At 53.5% G+C, this 23,439-nt stretch overlaps 1 protein-coding gene across 1 annotated transcript in view; it reads right to left on the reverse strand.

Moving 5' to 3' along the window:
• Nucleotides 1-16,671, reverse strand: part of PDXK (pyridoxal kinase) — a 30,783-nt gene extending 14,112 nt beyond the window's left edge. The window contains exons 1-2 of the mRNA XM_043874317.1: nt 16,414-16,671; nt 2,650-2,704 (exon numbers count right to left, since the gene is read on the reverse strand). Of these exons, the coding sequence (XP_043730252.1) occupies nt 2,650-2,704; nt 16,414-16,500 (142 nt within the window). The 5' untranslated portion in view covers nt 16,501-16,671. The remainder of the gene's footprint in view (nt 1-2,649; nt 2,705-16,413) is intronic.
• Between the last annotated feature and the right edge of the window lie 6,768 nt (nt 16,672-23,439).

Below are 23,439 nucleotides of genomic sequence, written 5' to 3' on the forward strand. Positions count from 1 at the left end.
CACGTGCACGTGGGGTGAGGGCTTGGCCGCCGCAGAGTGGCCTCTGATAAAGCACATGGGGCCAAAGCCCGATGACCTATCAGCTGTTCTCCAGGAAAGCATGGCCTCTGGTGGACCCCCGTTCACGTGTCATGAGAGGCAGGAGCAGGGAGGGTCCCAAGGCAAGGTGACCCATCCCTCACCAGGCTGTCCCTACAGGTTCTGGTGTCTGCTAAGAGCTGGCAGCCCTGGCTGGATCCCCACAGGTGTTGCTGCCACAAAATTCCATGGCCCAGGTGGGAGGAACCACAGTCACTCCTGACCCGTGGCTTTCCGAACATCCTTCCAGACAGGGCGGGTTGTTTGTTGTGGTTCTTGTTGTGCAGCGCTTGTGGGATTTCAGTTCCCAAACCAGGGACTGAACCCGGACACTTGGCAGTGAAAGCACCAAATCCTAACCAATGCACCACCAGGGAATTCCTGACATTGTGGGGCTTGACTCCATCACATGTGTACTGCGTTCTTGTCCGAGGACTGCTGTGATCGAGAACCACAGGCCCCTGCGGTCCTCGAGGCCAGAGTCCAGGATGGAAGTGTCGCAAGGCTGGCTCCTCTGCACGCTCCACGGCCGGCTCCTCCTGCGTCCTCACGTGGTCATCCGTGTATGTCTGTGTCCTGATCTTCTCTAAGGACACCAGTCAGATGGGAGCAGGGCCACCCCAGTGATCCCACTTACTTTTAACTACCTCTTTAAAGGCCTCATCTAAACAGTCACATTTGAGGTTCCAGGAGTCAGGACCTGGACAGGTGAGTCGAGGGGACACAGTGCAGTCCGTGACACGCAAGCCAGCCCCTGCGGGGTCTCAAACACCCCCCACTCCCACCCGGGAGGCCAGCTTCCTAACAAGATGAGAAGGTTCAGGCTCACAACATTCAGAGCACATCCCAGCTCCCCCCACAGCCCCCATCCCTCCTCTCCTAACTCAGGAGACCCTTCTGAAAGACGGGCACTGGGGTCCTCCATCCATCCCACTCATCTTACAATTTACAAATGAAAGAAACTGCAGAGGCTGACCCCGAGGGACCCAGTTCCTCCCTGAGTACCTGATCCTGCCCCAGGGGGGTCACCACTAGGCCAGCAGCAGATCACAATCACACTGAACTCTACGTGCTGGACCGCCGGGCCTGCCTCACCCACCAACATCCAGCCCCATCCAGTTTCTTCCAGCCGCTGCCCAAGGGCTAGCATAGCGTGTAACAGGAAACCCCAGCTAAAGGAGCAACCAGAGAATGCTGGCCGCAGGCAGGGGCTGCCTGGAGGGGAGGCTTAAAGTCTAAGCCAAACTGGCTCTTTTACTTTAAAAACAAACAAAAAGAAAAAAGCAAAAAAGAGGGCGGAAAACCTACAAGCTCTGGGGAGGTTCACTGGACTGACAACTTCTGGGGACGCGTCCAAATGTCACTGTGCCCAGTACAATGGGGGAAGCAATCGCAGGAAAGGCTTTTTACTGAGCGCGGTATGTTCTCCATCTGAACCCGGTGTAGTTCCTCCTCCATTGATGTCTGTTACCCCCTCCCGCCAAGAACCAGGCACCTTTCCGCATATCTGATGCTGGGCCACCTGCCAGAGCTTCTGGGACATTCAGTGCTCCGAGATTCCATCTGGGTTCATAGTAACTTCAAAGAAAGGACGTGGAGACATTTCCAAGAACTGAGAGGCTTTGTCCCCCTGCCGCCATTAGCTCAGGGCATGGCAGCTCCGAGGGTACAGGGCCCTCGCCTGATGTCTCAGGGGCTTTCCAAGGGCCGAGACCTCACGAACCCAAGCCAGCAATCCCACAGGCTGGTCCTTGGGTCCCTGTACACAACAACCTTCACTCAGCCTCCATGACTTTCCGAGTTCCAGTGGGCAGATTCAAGCAGTTGTTCACATTAGGGAAGGGAGGGGATGTGAGACCAGGCAGAAACAAACAGTCAAGAGCAGCCTTGGGCAAGGTCCTGTTTCTCCATCACCGAGTACACACAACAATGTCTCTGAGCTGTTTTGCAGATACCAAAAGCCACTCCAGGTGGTAAAAGTTAACGATTAACCGTGGTATGCTGCCCACAAGCATGCAGACCCCAGACTGGTTGGACCTGAAGGTTGATGATGTTGACTCCTACTTACCTCACCAACCACCCCTCAGAAGAATGTCGAGCTGATTACTCCCTCTTTTACTATAAAACTTGTCGCTGTCTTCCCCAAGTTGGGACACTTGCTTTTGAGGGCATGAGCCCACTATGTCCCCCTTTGCCTGGCAAAGCAATAAAGCTCTCCTTTTCTACTTCACTCAGAACCATCTCTGAGATTTGATTTGGCACCAATGTTCAGAGAAGCTGAGCTTGCGGCAGTCTCCAGCCCACGGTGTCACCCGGGGAGTGGGGGGGCGCCCTGAGTCGGTGCCTGGATCACCAGCCTCAGCTCAAGGAGGAAACAGGGGACCAGACGACATGTCACCCGCCTGAGTCATCCAACCACCGAAGCAGCTGAGCTGATTTAAACATATAGCTGGCAAACTCACCCCAACATGTTCTATTTCCTGTAAGATGGGGGGGGGCCCCCCGAATCTAAGGGACCACTTCCCATGCCCACACCTGGCTCTGCCAGGATGACTCAGACCAACACCTTACCTGTGTGGTTTGAAAACTGCACAGAGTTGACCGCATCGACCTCAAACCCCAAAACCTGCAAGATGGACAGAGAAGGAGGTGGCGTAAGAGAGCTGGTGGGCATGCACTGGCACAAAGCAGGTGCCTGACATGGCCTGGGGCAGGCAGGAGGGTCTCCGACCTGAAGAACAGGAGGAGGGTCTCCCCAGGGCAGCTTCAGCACCCACAACTGCAGGGATGAGCAGGGAGGTGACAGGGAGCGTGGGGAGCAGCCAGCCCGAAAGGCCGAGGCTCAGAGGCCATGGCCCACCTGCTGCAACTGCCACCAAATCAAAGTGCTCAGAGACCAGCATGGGATCCATCTGTTTAGACACAAAGAGGGCAGTCAGGCCCCCACCTGGATGGGAGGACAAGGCTGAGGGCTCCCACTCCCTCCCCAGGAGCCTGGCTTGGAGCCCCTGCATTCTCGCAGGTCAGCTGGGGAGAAAGGCGCCCGGCTGGGGCCCAAGATCCAGAGACAACTGCAGCCACAGACCCACTCCTAGACAACAGGGACCCCACCCCACTGGGCCAGCCTCACTGGCCCCAGCTCAGGTCATCCGGCCACTGCTGGGACTTGGATGCCCATCTGCATTGCCAGTCTCTCCAGAGCTCTGGGGGCACAGCGGGTAAGGGAGGGGAGGGTGGGCTCTGGTGCCTGGCACCTGCCTGCATGAGGCCACAGGGGCCGCCTGTCTGCCCGGAAGGTCCCTTCTCCTCTCCCGGACTCGCCTGACCCGCGCCCCCCCCCCCCCCATGCTCCTCACCTTCTACAGAAGGTCGAGATCCCGTGCTTCTTCCTCCTCTCTCAGACTTGCCTGACCCCCCTCTATGCCCCCCCCACACAGGAGGTCTTGTGCAACCTCCTCATCTCCTGGACTTGCCTGACCCCCCTCTATGCTCCCCACCTTCTATAGAAGGTCGAGATCCCAAGCTCCCTCCTCCTCTCCTGAACTCGCCTGACCCCCCTCTATGCTCCCCACCTTCTATAAGAGGTTGAGATCCTGTGCTTCCTCCTCCTCTCTCAGACTTGCCTGACCCCCCCTCTATACCCACCCCACACACAGGAGGTCAAGACCTTGTGCAACCTCCTCCTTTCCTGGACTCGCCTGACCCACCTCTGTGCCCCATCTCTCCCTACCCCCCTTCAGGCGGTCGAGACCCTGTGCTCTGGGGCTGGCAGCACAGAGCAGGGTCTGAAGAGGGGGTCACTTGTTCACCACACACACCACTCATGACACTCCCACAAGCCCCTCACTCTGCACCCCAGCCCCGGTCCCCAGTCCCCTCCCTATGCCCAAACAGGTCTCAGCTGGTAGGTTCACTTCCACCAGCAACCCCAGCAAAGAAGCCACGCCAGGGGGAGCGAGAAGACAGCGCCCTGCGGGGTGGGCAGTGTGGCGGACAGTGTGAGGGGCCCCAGGAGTCAGGGGCTCGTCCCTGATCCCCACTGCTGATGGGGGAGGAGGTGCCACCGCCGACCAGGGGGGCGGGAAGATGAGGCTAGGGTCGAGGGAGTGAGCCTCAGGGACCCACTGCCGGGACCCCCGTTAGACGTGGCCCCTGACCTTCGGGCACGCTCCCTCCGCTGAAGATGAGAACAAAGGCCCTTTGCCATAACTGGTCCAGTGGACAGACAGTCCCTGGCTGTCCCCACCTTCCTGTCCACCAGGAACTGACCAAACCCTCCCCCCTTGCCTTCACCTGAACACCAACAACTTCCGGGGGTCACCTCAATGTCCCCAAACAAGCAAAGCTCTCTGGCCACAGGAGGGTCTGTCTGCTGCAGGTGTCGAGGCAGGACTGGGGGTCCCTAGGTGCAGATGTGGGCCACACCCCAGCTCTTCATGGGGGCTGTGGTTACCAGGCATGCTCCTTTTGTGAATTCATTGAGCTATACACTTATGAAGTCTTTCTAAAAAGCCAGTATTATGAGGACTTAAATCAAGGAAAAATTCCAGTCTTCTTAATCTAGAAAGTTAAAACTGGCCAGATTTCAGGGCCTCCTAGACTGACAGAGCTCACGGTATTTCAGATCCCTAAATTCTAATCAACTCCAAAGAAACAGATTTGAAGCAACGATGACACAAATCCTGAAAATCCTGCCAGAATACCCCGCTCCATTGCTTCTGGAAGCGTAGATAATTAGTCCTTCAGAGCCAGCACACGCGAAGGAGCTATTTTCTGTTTTTAAATGATTGCGCTAAGCGCTGGGCTGACATCTCCATTTCACAAACCAGCAGCTTATTTGTCGGCATGGTAGGGGCCCTGTCAAAGCCTCGTGCAGGGTCGGGCAGGTGCAGCCAAAAGCCAAGACACAGGGCCCAGCTTCCTGATGGGAAACGGGGGGCCCCAGAGAAAGGAGGTGCCTATTGTTAATACCTTGTCTTCCGCTCAAACCTCTGCTTCTGGGCTCAGCTCTGCGATCTGGGGCTGGGACCCTGGATGGCACATCTGTGCTCAGCTAGGAGCTTCTGACTGGACACGGGGCGGGGCGGTGGGGGGGGGGAGCGGCAGGGTGGGGAGAGACCAGAGATGGAGTCCAGCCCCTGCTGTTCACCTTCCCCAGCACCGTCTTTCTTTATCCACACAGGCGGAGCCCCCGGAAGCAACTGAACCCACTCTGATCTCTCCACTGCTCCCAGCACCCCCATCACACAGCCCTAAACATCCCGTCTCCCTCAGCTTTAAGTCCCGACTGTAAGCAGACAGGGAGGCAGCCCCTGGAGAAAGAACCAGGCATGGATAGCCTAAATGTTTGTTTAACCCATGTGTGAGCCAAGCCTGGTCACAGTGCTTGCCCTTGAATAGCTCTCGGTAATTATTGATCTGGTAATTATTGATCTTCAGAGAACAAAAGAATGCAGGACAAACAGTTATTGAGCAAGAAGACTAACAACAGCAAAGGAAACCAGTCAGATGTCAAGACCCCCAGCTCCACCTGCCCTCGCTCAAACCTCCCCCCTTGCTTGCCCTGACACAACCCCATTGAGTGTGGATGGGGCCACCAGGAGTCTGGTCTATTCACACGCACCCTTAGGAGCAGAGTTCTCTTTCCCTAAGAGAAATAAAAACAAAAATAAACAAATGGGACCTAATTGAACTTGAATGCTTCTGCACAGCAAAGGAAACCATAAACAAACCAAAAAGAACCTACAGGCTGGGAGAAAATACATGCAAACAATGTGACCAACGAGTGGAAGACTTGGTGTTCAGTCGCTGAGTCCTGTCTGACCCTTTGTGACCCCACGGACTGCAGCACGCCAGGCTTCCCTGTCCATCACCATCTCCCAGAGTTTGCTCAAATTCATGGTCATAGAGTTGGTGACACCAACGAAATAGTACTCAGCCAGAAACAGGGAATGAAATAATGCTATTTGCAGCACATGGATGGATGTAGAGATTATATACTAAGTGAAGTCAGACAAAGAAAGACAAATATTATATCATCACCTATATATGGATACTAAAAAGTAATACAAAGCCAGAAACAGACTCACAGACACAGAAAACAAACTTATGGGGAAAGGAAGCAAGGCAAGAGACCAGTTAGGAATATCGGGACATGTCACTACACCTAGAAGATAAACAGGATTTACTCTATAACATAGAGAATTATATTCAGTGTCTTATAGTAAACTATCATGGAAAAGAACACACTTGTATTAACTGGGTCAGCATGCTACACCCCTGAAACTAGCACAGCATCATAAATCAACTACATTTCCACTTGAAAACAAGCCAAGCCAACTTCTCTGACTGGGGCGGAAGAGGATGTCTGTGTGTTCTGAAGGAGAAGACTCAGCGCCCCGCTGGCCCTGCGCACGCAGGCTGCGTGGGCAGCAAGGCCGCCGTGCGGCCACAAAGCTTGCCCAGCTCCAATGACCTGTACACCAGTGAGTCTGGTACCTGCCCCAGCTCCCACCCTGATCAGCTGCGGCCACATCCTAGGCTCCGGCGGCCACTCAGCCTGTCTTCCAACCCAGACTGGCAGCTGGTGGTCAGCTGGCGGAATTACACCAGGGAAACCGGCCCTGCCCCACCCCCGCCAGTTTTTCACCATTTACCAGCAACAAGACTCATTTTGAGAAAAAAGAGGAACTGGCTAGTTCAGCATGGGAAAGGGAGGGGAGGGGGGAGGGGAGGGGAGGGGAGGGGGGGGGAGGGGAGGGGAGGGGAGGGGAGGGGAGGCCTTCCGAGATCAGGGAGAACACCATCTCAGGCCTAACCACCCCCCCTCCCCCTCCCCCAATGTCCCCAGCCCAGGGCCAGCCAGGGGCAGGTGCTGCTGGAATTCTCAAGTGGGCCTGTTTCAAGTCCTTGCTCCCATCCGGGAAAACTCTGTGCTATCCTTCCCCTGCTCCCCCAAAGCACCCCGCTGACACCAACCTTCGAGGGCCACCCGTGGGATGAGGCCCAGACCCCAGGCTGTGCGTCCCACCGACTGTGAATTCCACACCACTCTCTGAACCCCCAAAGCCCTTCTGCCTCTGGGCCTTTGTGAGTAGCCCCCAAGTCAGAAACAGTGACTCTTGGCTCCAAAACCCTGTTGGAAACCATGTCTTCTCAGCCTCCACTAGAGCACCCAGGTTTGGTGGGGGGGGGGTTAGGAGTTTGGACTCCCTGCCACTGTGACCCCCAGGGATGAGTCCATCGCCCTGTGGGCCTCTGAATGCAGGCTGGGGGCCAAAGCCAGGCTTCGGGCTCCGCTTCAGAGAGAACTAGAGTCTCAGCCAAGAGGCTCCACGTCCAGCTGGTCTGCTGCCCACAGAGGTCGTGCCAGTTCAAGCTCACTCAGCTGCTGAGGAAACCTGGCTCCACGAGACCACGTCTAATGCTGGGGACACAGTCTCAGGCCCGGGACGGCCAACGAGATGCACAGGCAAATGGAGGCCCTTCGGGCATCAGACAGGACCTGCTCCTCAACCCCATGCTCCAGCTTCCCACCTCTCCCCCAGGGCAGGGGAGACCCCAACGGCTGGCGGGCACGCCCACCCAGAAGAGCACATTCAGAAGTTCCAGGGGTGTCCGCCACAAAGGACAGTGACATCAAAGACAATGTCCACGCAGGCCCCCGCATCCCGGCAACGTGGACCTCAGTCCACCCTTTAGGCACAGCATCCCTCCTGAGGGCAGCTACACGTGCTGGGGACCTAAAGCCACATCTGAGCCCCCCATCCGTGCTCCTGCCTGGATGCTGCATCATCAGCCACCGCTGACAGCCAGGCACACACAGCGGGAGCACGCAGAGCAGACAGCAGGGAAGCCCAGGCCACCCAGCTTCCTCCATGGGAGGGTCAGGGCTGGGCAGCGAGAGGGCTCACTTCACCATCTTCAAAACCTTCACTGAGGCTTGTTTTGCAAAATCTTTTTAGTCACTCTCCTAGGAAATCAGAATTAGCAAAGAGGGGACACAGGAAAGCCATGTGCCTGTGGTCCGACTGATCAGCCTTGGGTACTCCAGGGTCCCTTTCTCCACCCGTCCCTGGTGAGTCCGACCACTCAGCCTAACTTGCAACCACCCACCCCGTGTCTCCCACGGGAGCTCCGACGGGGAACAGCCCTGTGTCCCCGGAGAAGTGCTGCCCCCCCCGCCCCCGCCTGGCTCGCCTTAAGTCCCAAGGCCACCTTCGCCCCACGTGCACCCTTGTCTCCTGGGCGGCCGGCCCCGGACCCCCTCACCCTGGCTCCAGCCCTGCTCCCAGCGCAGTGCACCCACCCCAGCTGCCAGGCCCCACACACTCGCTGGTCAGGTTCAGCTGGGCATTGCCCTAAAAGAGGCAGTCTTGGCCCAAGTGCCCAGCAGCACCAGCTACAGACGGGGGACAGGGTGACAGCTCTGGTCAGGGGACGGGAGGGGCTGCCCCTCTTTAGCTGACCCGACGACTCTGTCCCAAGGCCATGGCCCCACACATTCCTCTCTCCTGGACAAACTCCATCCACTCTACCCTTGGCGGCACTCTCCCGGAGCACTCTGAGCAGAGCTGGCTGCTCTTATTTCAAAAGCTCCATGGGGGTGAGCCCCAGGGACATCCAGGCCCATGAGCCACACCGCCGGGGGGCCCTCTCTGCGTAGTCACAGCAGCACCTGCTCGCGGACACCTGCTCAGGTCTCCAGGCCAGCGGCCTCCCAGCACAGACCCTTCCAGAGAGGTCCCTGTGAGGGGTGGTCTCGCCAGCATGAGGCAGGGTGCCACACCACACAACTGCACACGCACACCCACATGTGCACACCCACAGCTGAGCACACACACACAACACACTCGCACACATGCGTATACCCCCACACACTGCAGACCATTAAGTTCTTGCTCTCAGCCCCAAACTAAGAAAGGGTTACAAAATCAAGATATTGAGCAATTCTGGACCTTCTTGGGAAAATCCAAAAGGCAGGAGAAATGTGGAAGCAACACCTAAGTTCCAGGGTGGGGACACACTGGAGGAGACAGGGACTTCCAGGGTGAAGCAAGCAGCAAACAGGCGTCCCAGGTCACCTGGTTCCAGCCCTGGCGCACTCCCCTGGGAAGTGACAGGGGGCCCAAGGCGGGGCAGGAAGAAGCTGTGCTTTGGGGCACTGACTCCCTGGCACTGTCTGCCAACACATGTGCCACCGTGAAAACCTCTAAGGCAAACACTACATCTTTTAAAGGGCAGGTGACATCCTTCCAGCATCTTTCAAGCACAGTCCTGCTAGAAAAGGTCCTTTTCATCCAAGGAATTCTAAGGAAAAAGCGTAAAGATTTTCCAAGGACCAGGTGTTTTAAGACAAATCAAGAGAGCCTCTGAACAGGGCCACTTTACAGCTCAGGCGGTTCTTAAAGGGGAGAGGTGGAAAATAAGCTGCTTATGGCCGGAAGCGTCCTCATCATCACCAGTCACAAGCCTCTAGGAGAGGCCGGGGTGAGCCGGCCACACTTGCTTGCTGGGCAGCTCTGCGGCCTCTGCTCAGGTCCTGTGGCCCCATCACTAGGCAGGGAGGGTCTGAACCTAGGTTTCCAGTCCAGGGGCCTCTCTGCACAGTCTGTTGCCTCCCAGCCTACCCCTTCCTGCCGGGTGTCCAAGCCAGTCCACTGGCAAACAGGCCTGGCTTTGAGGTCCCTGCACGAGAAACCGTCTCCAGCCCTGCCGGATGTCTCGGCTCTGCTTCTGCACCAAGGGGCCTGGAGAGTCAGAGAACGAGGTGGGTTTCTATAGGCTCCCAAATGAGACAACCCCTGACCCACCTTCCAGGGCTGCCTGTAGTCTCGGCAACACAGTACTGAAATGGGTTTTGAGCTAAGGTCCCAAATCAGATTCTCAAGGTCACAGAATTATCTATGTGCCCTCTACCCCCAGCATGGCCCTTCGAGGCGGCATCCTGGGCCTCAAGTGACCCCAGCAGAGGTCCCGGGTGCCCAAGGCCGCCGTGCCAAACCAGACACAGCCTCAGAGGGAAGCAGACACCACACATCCGGCACGAGGCCAGCTACCACCTGCCTGGCCACCCTCAGAAAGACTCATCTGCTCAGCAGAGTGGCTGTTGGCATCGCAAGTGCTGGCCGCCCTGGCAGGAGAAGTGCCTGGCAGCTGGAGGGAGACACGGGAGTCATGGCTGAGGCAGCAGCTCGACTCCCACCTGCGCTGTTCTTCCCAGAAAGGACAGCTTTTGGATGCTGGAGCTTTAATTAAACACCCAATTTGTGCCACTTTTAAATCTCTCTGAACAGGCTCCTTTTAACTCACAGTGAATTGAACAGCAGCCCCTAAAATACATACTGGCTGAGGATTCATGCACATACTGAACTGGAAATTGGGTCTGGCAAGATACAATCAAGTTAAGCATCTCAAGCTAAGATGGCCCTGGATTATGTCAGTAGACCCCACACCCAATGACAAAGGTGCTTATTTGAGACACACAGAAGCAGGCCATGCAACAAGAGGCACGGACTGGAGTGATGTGGCCACAAGCCAAGGATGCCTGGAGCCCCCTAGAAGCTGCAAGAGGCAGGAAAGACCCTCCCCTCCAGCCTCTGGGGCAGGGATCAAGGCCCTGTCAACACCCTGACTTCAGATTCTTGGCCTCTAAATTGTGGAAGAATAAATGAATAAATCCATGATTTTAAGCTCCTCTTTGTGGTACTCTGTTATGGCCACCCCCCAGAAACTCATACAGAGCCTAAGCCTCGTGTATCTGCTATATTTTTACTTCTCTTTTTCTTTTTTTTGACTGTACCACGTGGCATGCAGGATCTTACTTCCCAGACCAGGGATCAAACCCAGGCCCCCTACATTGGGAGCCCAGAGTCTTAACCACTAGACAACCAGGGAAGACCCCTGCTGTGTTTTCACCAAAAAAAACGGAAAGCAATAGGGCAGGAGTGGGGTTGTGGGGCTGCTGGACAATGGGAGTAAAGTGGAAGTGTTAGTCACTTATTTGCCATCTCTTTGCGACCCCATGGACTGTAGCCTGCCAGGCTCCTCTGTCCTTGGAATTATCGAGGCAAGAATACGGGAGAGGGTAGCCATTCCCTTCTCCACAGGATCTTCAGATTCTTTACTGTTTGAGCCACCAAGAGGATGGGTGGGACCTATAAAAACACAGGAGGAGCTGCTGGATCAACAGGCCTGTCTTCCCTTACACAGCGGGGGCTCAGAAGAAGTATACTTCCAGCCAGGAAGAACGTGATGTTTCCTACTTCCAAGAGGAAAGCAGCCCGCAGAGTCCAGGGTGGGAGGAGTCCACACTGGGTCCATCCACCCCTTCCCTTTTCTCTCCCTAGAAGCAAGGTCAGAACAGTGAGAGGTCCCAGGGTCTGCCCAGGGAAGGGGCCCCGAAAGCATCACAGACATGAGGCCCTTGACCTGTAGCCCCCACCTCCAGAGACAGGACAGGAAGGCACGAGCCCACCCTCTCGCTTCCCTCGCTCACTGCCGACGTGGGATCAGCCTGCCCACGGCTCTACCTGCTGTTGCTGGTCACAGCAGCACGTGCCCCTCAGCCACTAAAACGGACTATGAACTCGAGCCGCAAAACAAATCCAAAACCAGGGTCAAGGTTCTGTGTTAACATTTTTCTCTGCCCAGGGAAGGCAGCTGCCTGCAGGCTACCCACCTGAGATCACCACTACTGTGCTGTGGTATTAAGTGTTAATTGCTAAGTTGTGTCTGACACTTTTTGACCCTTTGGACTGTAGCCTGTGAGTGATAGTCGCTCAACCGTGTACAACTCTTTGTGACCCCATGGACTATAGCCTGCTAGGTTCCTCTGTTCATGGGATTCTCCAGGCAAGAATACTGGAGGGGGTTGCCATTTCCTTCTTCAGGAGATCACTCCCACCCAGGGATCAAATCCGGGTCTCCTGCATTTCAGGCAGACTCTATACCATCTGGGTCACCAGGGAAGCCTGTGGGGACCTGGCAAAAAGCAGTTTGAGAACCAGAGCCCTGAAGCCCAGATATCTAGCTTGCAGACATCTAGCCAGGACAACCCTGGGAGTGGTGGAAGGTCCCTGGGCAGGGATCCACACTGCACCCCACCACAAGCAGAACCTGGGAGCTTGGCACCACGTGATCACTAACAGGCCTGTTCTCACTGTGCAGATGAGGCTAAGAATGTCTGGGGGGCATGGCCAGCCCCTGAGCCGTTTCTCCAAGACCCGGGCACCGGGTCAGCACCCCTCCACCGGCAGCCTCTCCACCCCGCACAAGTGCATATTCTGTCTCCCCAAGTGTGTGTGGCCCAGCCAGACCCCACCTTCTCCTGCCATTTCCAAGCTCTCTTCCCACAGTCAGCTGTGTGGGTAACCCCACCTGTGGCGTCTCCAGCTGTACAACATCCATCAAAATTCAGAACATTTTCCCCACTCGGCACAGCTCTGTAGTCAGGGGACACCTGCTGGAATCGTGCAAGGCACGGCCACTCCCAGGCTCTGCTCACCCCCAGCCCATCCTGCCCCATGCCCTGCCCCTCTGTGATCCAGCAGTGCTCACACGTTGGGTGGGGAGCAAAATGCCTGCAGGAGACCCCACGGAGCCTCCTGTAGCCGACAAGAGCTCGGCAGCCTAGCCAAAGCAAGCATGCACAAGACTTATAGATTCTGGACAAGAAAGCACTAAATGGCCAAGGGGAGAAAGTGTACAGTGAGCTAAGGAAAACCTCTGGAAATTGTTCTCATATGGGCTGAACGTGTGTCCCAAGTGGGACCTTACACAAGGACCGTGTGAGTGCTTGCGCGGCTGAAACAAATTTATTATTCTGAGAGTCAATTCCCAGGCAGGTTGATAAGAAGTCTGAGGGTCCCCAAGGAGAGAGGGGTCTGGAATTCTCAAGGAAGAGGAAAGGACAAACTTTTTTCCCCTCTACATTCCTTAGGATTATATAACAATAATGTATCCTGCTTCAGGACAGTTTCTGGAAAAAAACTGTTCTGTAAAAAAAAATTAGTTCTAAAAAAAAAAAAAAAAATTAGTTCTGGCTAATCCTGTTATCTTAAAACGTAAATTATGGGAGTGAGTCTAGTAAGGTCTTTACAACCTCCAGACATTCTTTTGATTCACCGTAATAACTAATTAGAAGTATATGACTCCATTGCTAACGCTAGTGAGGGGGTACTCTTTCTGCCCCCTTCTATGTCTTTGTCAGAAGCTTTCTCTATCTCTTTTATACTTTAATAAAACTTTATTACACAAAAGCTCTGAGTGATCAAGCCTTGTCTCTGGCCCCGGGTTGAATTCTCCTCCAGAGGACAAGAATCCCGGCATCTTTCGTGGTTCAGCAACCACCTTTCAATTCTCTCACAGCTCTGGAGGCTGAAGTACACCATCAAGGTGGGCTTGGTTTGGTGGAGCATGTTTTGAGAGCCACCCTCTCTGCTTTCTCCCCCTCCTCAGCTTTTTCCACCCGCCCAGGACTACGTTAGGAGGAGGAAATGATTAGGGCAAAGGACACAGGTAAGGAAGCGATCCAGGCCTGATGCAGGCCCTGGCCTCCCTTAGATGCCCCAGGCACACTCGGCTGCCCACTGGTCCTACCACCTCCCTGTCTGGTCTTTCTGCAGAGAGGACTAAGAAAAGCACCCTAGGCATTGGGGCTGCCTCACTCAGCAGCCAGCACCTCCGAGGCATCTCCCAGGGATGGTCACCCTTATTGGGTCCTTGGAGTCAGGCACTCTGCCCACTCCACAGATGAGGCAACTGAGCACTAGAGAGCTCAAGGTGGAAGGTAGCCTCTTCAAGTCCCCAGCTTAAGAATGAGCCTCCAGGGGAGTGTGAATAAAGAGTAACAAAAGAGCCTGGCTTACTTCCAGTTCTACAGGGTTAAGTCTAAGCCACAGCAGTGGCCCATCTGAGGAATTCAGGATAAAAAAAACAGGGGCAGGTACTCAGTGCTTTGGGTAAACAGATGTTAGATGCAAATCTCAGAAAGAATTTCATGTTTCGAGAGAACAGCATCGAATCATGTATATTATCTATAGTGAAACAGATCACCAGCCCAGGTTGGATGCATGAGACAAGTGCTCGGGCCTGGTGCACTGGGAAGACCCAGAGGGATTGGGTAGAGAGGAGGTGGGAGGGGGGATCCGGATGGGGAATACATGTAAATCCGTGGCTGATTCATGTCAATGTATGACAAAACCCACTACAATATTGTAAAGTAATTAGCCTCCAACTAATAAAAATAAATGAAAAAAAAAAAAAAGAATTTCAATGACTCCAAATTCCTGCATCTTTTCATACTTAGAATAACACTAAAATCAATAATTTAAGATATCTCTTCTTATCTGATTAGCAGCAATCTTTTATCCAGAAGTAAGCTTGAATGCAAGTATTTCCCAGCTCCCCCAAAACCTCACGTACAAACTGGCCTCTCCCTGACCTCTCTGGAGCAGTGTCCTGAGAGGCTGTCTCCTGGGCTACAGTCCTCAGTAAGTCCATGACTAAAACTCACAACTCCCTTGCTGTGTGTTTTTCTTTAAGTAGGCAAGAGGAAGTGCAGGAATGGATTAAGTCAGAGACAGGTGTTACCCCCACCCGGGGGATACAGAAGGGGGATGGCACCCCCAACGTCTGTCCCTCAAGACCACAGGTAAGGATGCTGGATAGAGAGGAGACCTCAGGTAAGAACCAAGGTTCAGTCCTTCAGAGGCCCTTCCCAAGGCGGGTGGTCTGGAGGAGCATCCCATCAAGTAATTGGCAAAGGACATGTTGGTCTGCAAGTTTAGGTCAGTACCTAGAAATCAAGGAACAGATGATCAGAGGAACAACTTGCCCAGGGAAAGAGAAAGAAGGAGCGGCCGCAGGGAGAGACAGAGGCCCAGGGAAGCAGCCGAGTCTACACACCTCTGCACACTTCTGCCAAGGGCGGCTCCCTCCAGGCAGGGTGCAGGCGGACCACTATCTGGTAGGGAACTGCCTGGTTCCACCTTCTGGGGCGGCCCTTCAGGGATCCTGTACTTTCACCCCAGCACTGTCCCACCATAGAGGCCCTGCCCAAGCAATCAGTGACCAAGAGTTGGGGCCCCGGGACCAGTCCCGGAGTGCACCCTGGTTGCCCCCACGGTTTGCACCCCCGCTGGTGGGAACAGGAGGGCCAAGGGCCTCACATTATCTCCATGGGTGCTCACAGATCACAGGCACCCGGCCAGACAGGTCAGTTGGACTTGAACCCTTGTACCATTCCACCTTCAAGCCTTTGTTACACTGCCTCCTCCTCGGGAGACGGGCAGGCCAGCCTCAGGTCGGCCCTCAAGCTCTACTGAAGGATTCCAACCCTTCCCACGTCCCCTCCAGCCAGCTGGCACCTACAGGCCATTGTGACTGGGTGGCCCTTTATGATCTTGAGGGTCCAGCACAGGGCCCTCATGTACAGCCTGCACAGCAAGGGCCAGACACTAGCTCCAGGTTCGAGGATGGGACCCAGGGACAATGGGCCAAAGATGCATGGTCCAAGAGAGCCACCAGCCCGGACGCACAGCCTCTTGCTCAGCCCACAGGGCAAGGAAGTGATGGTGAGCCCAAGGCTGACACCCCATTGCACCCAGGCCTCATCCTGACCCTCCAAGGGGCCACCCAACCACAACCTCGGGCCTGAGACAGGAAGCAGCGAGTATCACTGATGAACCACAGAGAGACCGTGAGCCCCTCCCGGAGCACAGGTGGGGGAAGCGGGAAGCCCGTGGGCACCCCAGTAGGGAAAGGCTGACACATGTAGGAAGCGGCTTCTAGAGTCAGACCCTGCACTGCCTGAACTGCCCTCTGGGCTTTACTTCGGAGCCAACACCGGCAGGTAGGCCCCCTCCGTCCCATCCCCTCCTGGCGACTGCCCACCAACGGGCAGTCGCAGGGTGGAGCCTCCGGACCCGCAGGGGGCGGGGACCGGATGGGGACCGGTCGCCCACCAGGTAAGCAGTGCAGAGACCTGCTTGCTCAGCGCCCACTTTCGCTGGGTCTCCGGCTGCTGCTCCGCATTTTCCCTTCCCCAGGGTCGGGCCGGTGGTAAAGGGCGGGGGCTGGCGTGTGCTCACAGCACGCTCCCGGGGGCTTCATTCTAACCGAGCGTCCCCACCCCCGCCCCATTCCACCCGCCGGGGTCCAAGTGCGGCCCCGCCCCCGCCCCTGCAAAGTGCCCGCCTCCCCCGCCCGCGTCTGGAACCCCGCGCTCCAGATCATCCGGGCTGCCGGGCCAAGGTCACGCGGCCCGGCGGCAGCCACCCCTTCGCCGGCCCGCACGGCCGGGCGCGGGGACACCGCCGGGTTACGTAAGCGTACCTGCAGCGGGAACGTGGCCGCCCGGTTGCCCACGTAGCCGCGGACGACGTGGCTTTGAATGGAGAGCACCCGGCACTCCTCCTCCATGCCGGGCCTTCCGCGGCGGCGCGGGGCCGGGGGGTCAGCGTCTCCGCCGCGCGCTCCGCTTGGCTTCTGCCACGCTCGGGCTCCGCTCCGCCGCGGCCCGGATCAGCGCAGGCGCTCGGATCGGACAACAGACCGCCTCCCTCTGACCTCAGCGCGGCTGGGAACCCGCGGGTCCCGCGCTGCGCCGGGGCGGGCCGGGGGCGGGGCATTCGCCTGTCCCCGCCCACTCCCGCCCCTCCGGGGCAAATTGTCTACCGCAACCCAGGCCCGGGTAACCCACCACATCTCTGCGCTACCGGCACGTGGGCGGCCACCCTCCAAAACGCCGGCTTGCACTTTCAGTTTTACCCGGTGGGGCGCTGCAGGCTGCGCCGGCCTTCCTTCATTCATCGGTTCCTCCAGTCCTTCATTCACTCCACACGGGTCCGCCCCCTGGCCTGCACCACGCCTCTAACCCCGGGGCCGCACACTGCCTGCGAGGCAGGACCACGAGCCCGACCGACAAGGGCCCGGGCGGAGGAAGCGCACGGGCGAGGCGCCCCGGAAGTGGGTGCGGACAGGGATGTCTGCAAGTGGGCTGCTGGGCGTGGAGTTACCGGGACTACCTTCCCCAGGTCCCGGTGGAGCGCGGTGCCTGGCCCCAACTCCAGGCCCTGCAAGGCCCGGAAGTCGCATGCGGCCCACCGCCCCTGCGGCCACCACGCGGACTGGCGCTAGAACGCACGGGCCCTGCGACCCTCCGGCAGGACCAAGGATCCAGGCCCGCCTTGCTACCCGGGCGCCCCTACCTAGGGCATGCACTCCTGATCCACGGCCAAGTTACCCTGCAGAGGCGTGGGGGGTGGACGCCTCCACCACCGTGAGAACTTTCGGGACCCGAGGACTCAGTTCCCCCACCTTGGACACATGACTTGGCCTCCTCAGGGTGTGCTGGACTGAGCCACGTGGCCAGTGCCCACCCCACCCACCCTGGGCAATTTCCCCCATCAGAACGTATTGGCAGGGGCAAACCCGTGTGGTGGGGGGGTCCTAGTCTGTTACCCAAGGCAAGTAAGATCATGTGTGCCACACACAGGGAGGTCAAACAAACCTACCCTAGTTTGGAGCAGAGGAAGTTTTACTGCTGGGCGGAGTCAGGAGAACACGGTGGTGGGTGGTGGTTTAATCGTTAAGTCCTGTGTGACTCTTGCCACCCCAGGGACTGCAGCCCGCCAGGCTCCTCTGTTCATGGAGTTCTCCAGGCAAGAATACTGCAGAGGGTTGCCATTTCTGGTACCCAAAACCCTCAACTCCTTCATGGTTTTGTCGACTAAAAAAGATGCACAACTTGAGAGTTGTGAGTGAAGTTTTATTCTGGACAAAATGAGGACTGCAGCCCAGGAGGCAGCACCTCAGATAGCTCTGAGAGACTGTTCCAAAGAGGCAGTGGGAGAAGGTCAGTGTGTAAGATTTGGGTGAAGGAGTTCAATACAATTAAGTGCTTACTTTACAAGAGTTTTCCACTAATCAGGAGGAGCTGCTGTCACCATGAAGGGATTCAGTTCTTTCTAGATATGAGGAGATGCAAGGTATGGGATCACAAAATCTGTTCCTGAAAATATACAACTATCTGAAGACCTGTCCTACCGGGTTCTCTGGAGCAGAGAGTGCCTCTCTCCACCCTGGTCTCCCTCAGCGGGTGTTGAAGGTCGGACAGCAGCACAGGGTTCAGTCTCCACAGAATTCAGCGCAGTCATTCAGTCGGGGCCGACTCTTTGTGACCCCAAGGGTTGCAGCACAAATATTGTCACCCTGCTTATTTAACTTATATGAAGAGCACATCATGTGAAATGACAAGCTGGAATCAAGATTGCCAGGAGAGGGTGGGATATTTCAAAAGAACAGCATGTATACTATCTATGGTGAAACAGATCCCCAGCCCAGGTGGGATACATGAGACAAGTGCTCGGGCCTGGTGCACTGGGAAGACCCAGAGGAATCGGGTGGAGAGGGAGGTGGGAGGGGGGATCGGGATGGGGAATACGTGTAAATATATGGCTGATTCATATCAATGTATGAAAAAAAAATAAGTTTTAGTGCCTGGAGGTGCAAAAGCAAGAAAAACAGGACAATGTAGAGAACTGTTAATAAATTCATTCAATTTTGAATTTAAAAAAAAAAAAAAAAAGATTGCCAGGAGAAATACCAATAACCTCAGATATGCAGATGACACCACCCTTATGGCAGAGAACGAAGAGGAACTAAAGAGCCTCTTGATGAAAATAAAAGAAGAGAGTGAAAAAGCTGGCCTAAAACTCAACATTCAGAAAACTAAGATCACGGCATCCGGTCCCATCACTTCATGGCAAATAGATGGGGAAACAATGGAAACAGTGACAGACTTTACTTTTTTGGGCTCCAAAATCACTGCAGATGGTGACTGCAGCCATGAAATTAAAAGATGTTTGCTTCTTGGAAGAAAAGCTATGGCCAACTTAGCATATTAAAAAGCAGAGACATTATTTTGCCAATAAAGGTCCATCTAATCAAAGCTATGGTTTTTCCAGTAGTCATGTATGGATGTGAGCGTTGTTGTGTAAAGAAAGCTGAGCACCGAAGAACTGATGCTTTTGAACTGTGGTGTTGGAGAAGATTCTTGAGAGTTTCTTGGGCTGCAAGGAGATCCAGCCAGTCAATCCTAAAGGAAAACAGTCCTTAATATTCATTGGAAGGATTGATGCTGAAGCTGAAACTCCAATGCTTTGGCCACCTGATGCAAAGAACTGACTCATTGGAAAAGACCCTGATGCTGGGAAAGATTGAAGGCGGGAGGAAAGGGGGACAACAGAGATGGTTGGATGGCATCACTGACTTGATGGACATGAGTTTGAGCAAGCTCTGGGAGCTGGTGATGGACAGGGAAGCCTGATTTGCTGCAGTCCATGGAGTCGAAAAGAGTCAGACATGACTAAATGACTGAACTGAAATGAACTGAAGAACTAACCACCCATATTTCATGGCTTCCCACCTTCTGAGATGGCTCACACTCTGTGGAGTATGTTTCTCCCAAGGTCTTTCTTGCTTTCTGAGAGGGGCTATGTATGGAATATGTATCTAACTAAATCCACTTGTTACCTCTCAGTTTGTCTCTCCCTGAATTCTTTCTGGGACGTGACATAAGAACCTGAACTTTATTAACTAACACCAGATGCATCCAATCCCAGGACAGTGGGTTCAAGCCCCAATCAGAACCACGCAGTCTGGATCGGATTCCAGCTTCTCTGATGGCCACAATATTTCTCAGTGCAAATCAGATCAACCCTTGGTCTCAGTGTCCCCATTTCCTCAGGCAGAGTTGTAATCATAGTATCAACATTCAAACAATGTTTAACGGCATTCAACGAATTGACCTGAGTCACCAGCTGAAGACTTCCGCTGGCATGAGTGAGTGTTCAGTATGAGTTTCTTCTTCTCTGACACTAATCCCAGTTCCCCTGCCCTGCTGAAACAGAAGTTGGTGGAAAATTTCTCTTTTCTCATGACTGCTGGACTCCAGGTGCCATTTTTATGAATGAAGAATCTAGTTTGGAATCCTTCCATGTTTAAGAAGTTGCTCCGTTGTTGAGGAACAGGCTTGGGATGTTTCCAGTTCCAGAATGTCTTTCTTAAGAGACAACAACCAAACCTGAAACCTGGATTACCAGTTTTGTTTTTTTAAATTAAGTAGGTTATTTATTTTTGCTTTATCTTGGAAATGTGTGTATGCTCAGGCACTCAGTCGTGTCCCAGTCTTTGCAACCCCCCGGGCTGTAGCCCACCAGTCTCCTCTGTCCATGGGATTTCCCAGGCAAGAATACTGGAGTGGGTTGCCACTTCCTCCTCCAGAGGATCTTGCTGACCTGGGAATTGACTCTGAGTCTCCTGTGTCTCCTGCATTGGCAGGCGGATTCTTTACCAGCGCACCACCTGGGAAGCCCTAATCTTGGGAATAGTCAAGATTTTTTGAACCTTAAAAATACTTTGGGGTCTTCCCTGGTGGTCCAGTGGTAGACAGTTTGTGTTGCAATGAAGAAAACGTGGGTTTGATCCCTGCTCTGGGCTTCCCTGGTAGCTCAGACGGTAAAGCGTCTGCCTACAATGTGGGAGACCCGGGTTCGATCCCTGGGTTGGGAAGATCCCCTGGAGAAAGAAATGGCAATCCACTACAGTATTCTTGCCTGGAAAATCCCATGGACTGAGGATCCTGGTAGGCTATCGTCCATGGAGTTGCAGAGTCGGACACGACTGAGCGACTTCACTTTCTTCTGGGAATTAAGATCCCATTTGCCATGGGCAGGTAAGCCAGTGTGCCCCACTAGAGAAAGCCCACATGCCACCAGGAAGATCCAGCTCAGCCAAAAAAAAAAAAAAAGGAAATAAATAAAACACTTTGGGCCACCAGAAAATGCCCTAGATTCTTTTCTGGGCTGTCAGTGTCAGTTGACATTTTAATTCTCAAACACGCTTGTCTGGTTTGAAACTCACCTTGCTGTCTTCAGGTCACTGAGCTGATCCTTGTGATAGCCTCTGAGGCACCACTCTAAAAAGCTGCAAGCCACTGGAGAGTTTTCAGCCAAGCATTCATGGATGTGTGCGCTGACTCCCAGTGCAAGTCCCTAAGGGGCCATCACTGCTCTGCATCCCCACCCACAGAAATAACCTCAAGCCTCACCCTCTGTTCCCAGCCCACCTTCACTCCAATGTTCCCTCTCTCTCCAGTGATACTCTGATTAAGAACAGATTCACAATCTGGGCCAACAGCCAAGAATTTTAGACCTCAAGGGAGCTCCTGGGGCAAATGATTCACTAAGAAGGAGAAGAGAGAGCATGAGGGAATTCTCTTTCACTGAATTCATCATCTTCTGTGGAGCATTTGGATTTTCCTGTCATCTAACTGGAAACAAGGTTTGTTGTCCTCAGCAGTTTGACTTTGATGTAGTGACTGCTTTTCTTTCCCTGCCCTGTGCCCCACAGAGGTTCTTAAACATCATTCACCAATTCTCTAGTTGTAAGAGAAACGAGTGTTGTGAAAAGCTGGGGGAGGTTACAAACATTAAGAAGAAGAAAACAGAAACTTGTCAGAGTCCCAGTGTCTTGAGAGTGTGTGGCTTTCTTCACTCTATGCACATCTGTCTGGTTTTACACCATACCTGGAAAGTATCTGATACATGGTCAGTGCTCATGAAATGTACTAATGTTTGACACATTAAACATTGGGATTTAATGTAATATGTATACACATAATATTGTATTTTCATACATTCAAGGTTGTCTCCAGTATTTCTCCATGGTATTTCATGACAACATTATTTTCATCACCTGGAGTTACAAGAATTTGTTTAATCGTCTGTTATTTGATAGTCAGTCTGTCTCCAGCTTCTCAGTGTTAAAAATATTTCACTGGACTTGTTTTTGTCCTTGTTCAGTCACCAAGTCATGTCCAACTCCTTGCTACCCCATAGACTGCAGCATGCCAGTCTTCCCTGTCCTTCACCATCTCCTGGAACCTGCTCAAACTCATGTCCATCTAGTTGGTGATGCCATCCAACCATCTCATTCTCTGTCATCCCTTTCTCCTCTGGCCTTCAATCTTTCCCAGCATCAGGGTCTTTTCCAATGAGTAAGTTCTTCTCATCAGGTGGCCAAAGTATTGGAGCTTCAACTTCAGCAACAGTCCTTCCAATGAATATTCAGGGTTGATTTCCTTTAGGATAGACTGGTTTGACTTCCTTGCAGTCCAAGGGATTCTCAGGAGTCTTCTCCAGCAGCACAATTTGAAAGCATTGATTCTTCGGTGCTCAGCTTTCTTTATGGTCCAACTCTCACATCCTTACATGACTACTGAAAAAACCATAGCTTTGACTATATGGACCTTTGTTAGCAAAGTAATGTCTCTGCTTTTTAATATGATGTCTAGGTTTGTCATAGGTTTCCTTCCCAAGAGCAAGCATCTTTTAATTAAAATTAAGAACCTGCTCTACCTGTATATATATTCTTTTTCATATTCTTTTCCATTATAGTTTGTCACAGAGTTTTGAATATAGGTACCTGTGCTCTGTAGTAGAAACTTGTCTGGTTACTTTCTTAGCATAGATTCTTTGAAGTGGAATGACAGATAAAAGGATAGTTTATCTTAGATTCCTAACATATATTGCCAAATTATACTCTAGGAAAGTGTGTATTTGGCACTCCTGTTAGTGACTAATATTTTTAGCACAGACTTGTCAGGACTAAGTATCTTTTTAAAGGATGCTTGAAAACTGGAAAACAAAAAACCAGATTTTTTCTGGGTGCATTGCATGGCATGCAGGATCTTAGTTCCCTGGTCAGGGACCAAATCTATGCCCCCTGCAATGGAAACCTGGAACCCTAACCACTGGACCACCAGGGAATTCTCACAGGAGAAATTTTTAGATAAGAACTTGTGTAACTTCTCCCTAGAGTTTTATAGACGCTATGTATGAAAATAAAAGGAATTGATCTAATTGTAGAAGCTGAATTTTTAGAGTGCTAACCAAGGATTCCAAGAATGGATACGTGGTTGAAATAAGGAGGCGTTTCTTTGGGCATGTTAGGACTGCAGCCTGGGAGACACAGATTCAAGAAACACTTGAATTGTGTCCTGCAGGACTGACTGTACAATGGGAGACTTAGAAATGTCAAAAAAAAATGCAAGATTACAAAAATTGTTTGCCAAGAACTGGGACTGGAGATGGTGAAACTAAGGGTGCTTGTTAAATAAAACTGGTTGGGGTTCAAAAGGATTATGTAGTTGAGAAGTGGGGGCGGGAGCTTTGAAACTCCAAGGTTGCCATTAGCAGCTGCTGGGAAATACTGTGTTGGAGATGGTTTGCAGTCTCAAGTCTGAGACAGTTCAGAAAATACAGGTTCTTGGTGATGCAGGAATTTGTCTGAAACCAC

This window comes from Cervus elaphus, chromosome 19, assembly GCF_910594005.1.
Source record: "Cervus elaphus chromosome 19, mCerEla1.1, whole genome shotgun sequence".
Classification (NCBI taxonomy): domain Eukaryota; kingdom Metazoa; phylum Chordata; class Mammalia; order Artiodactyla; family Cervidae; genus Cervus; species Cervus elaphus.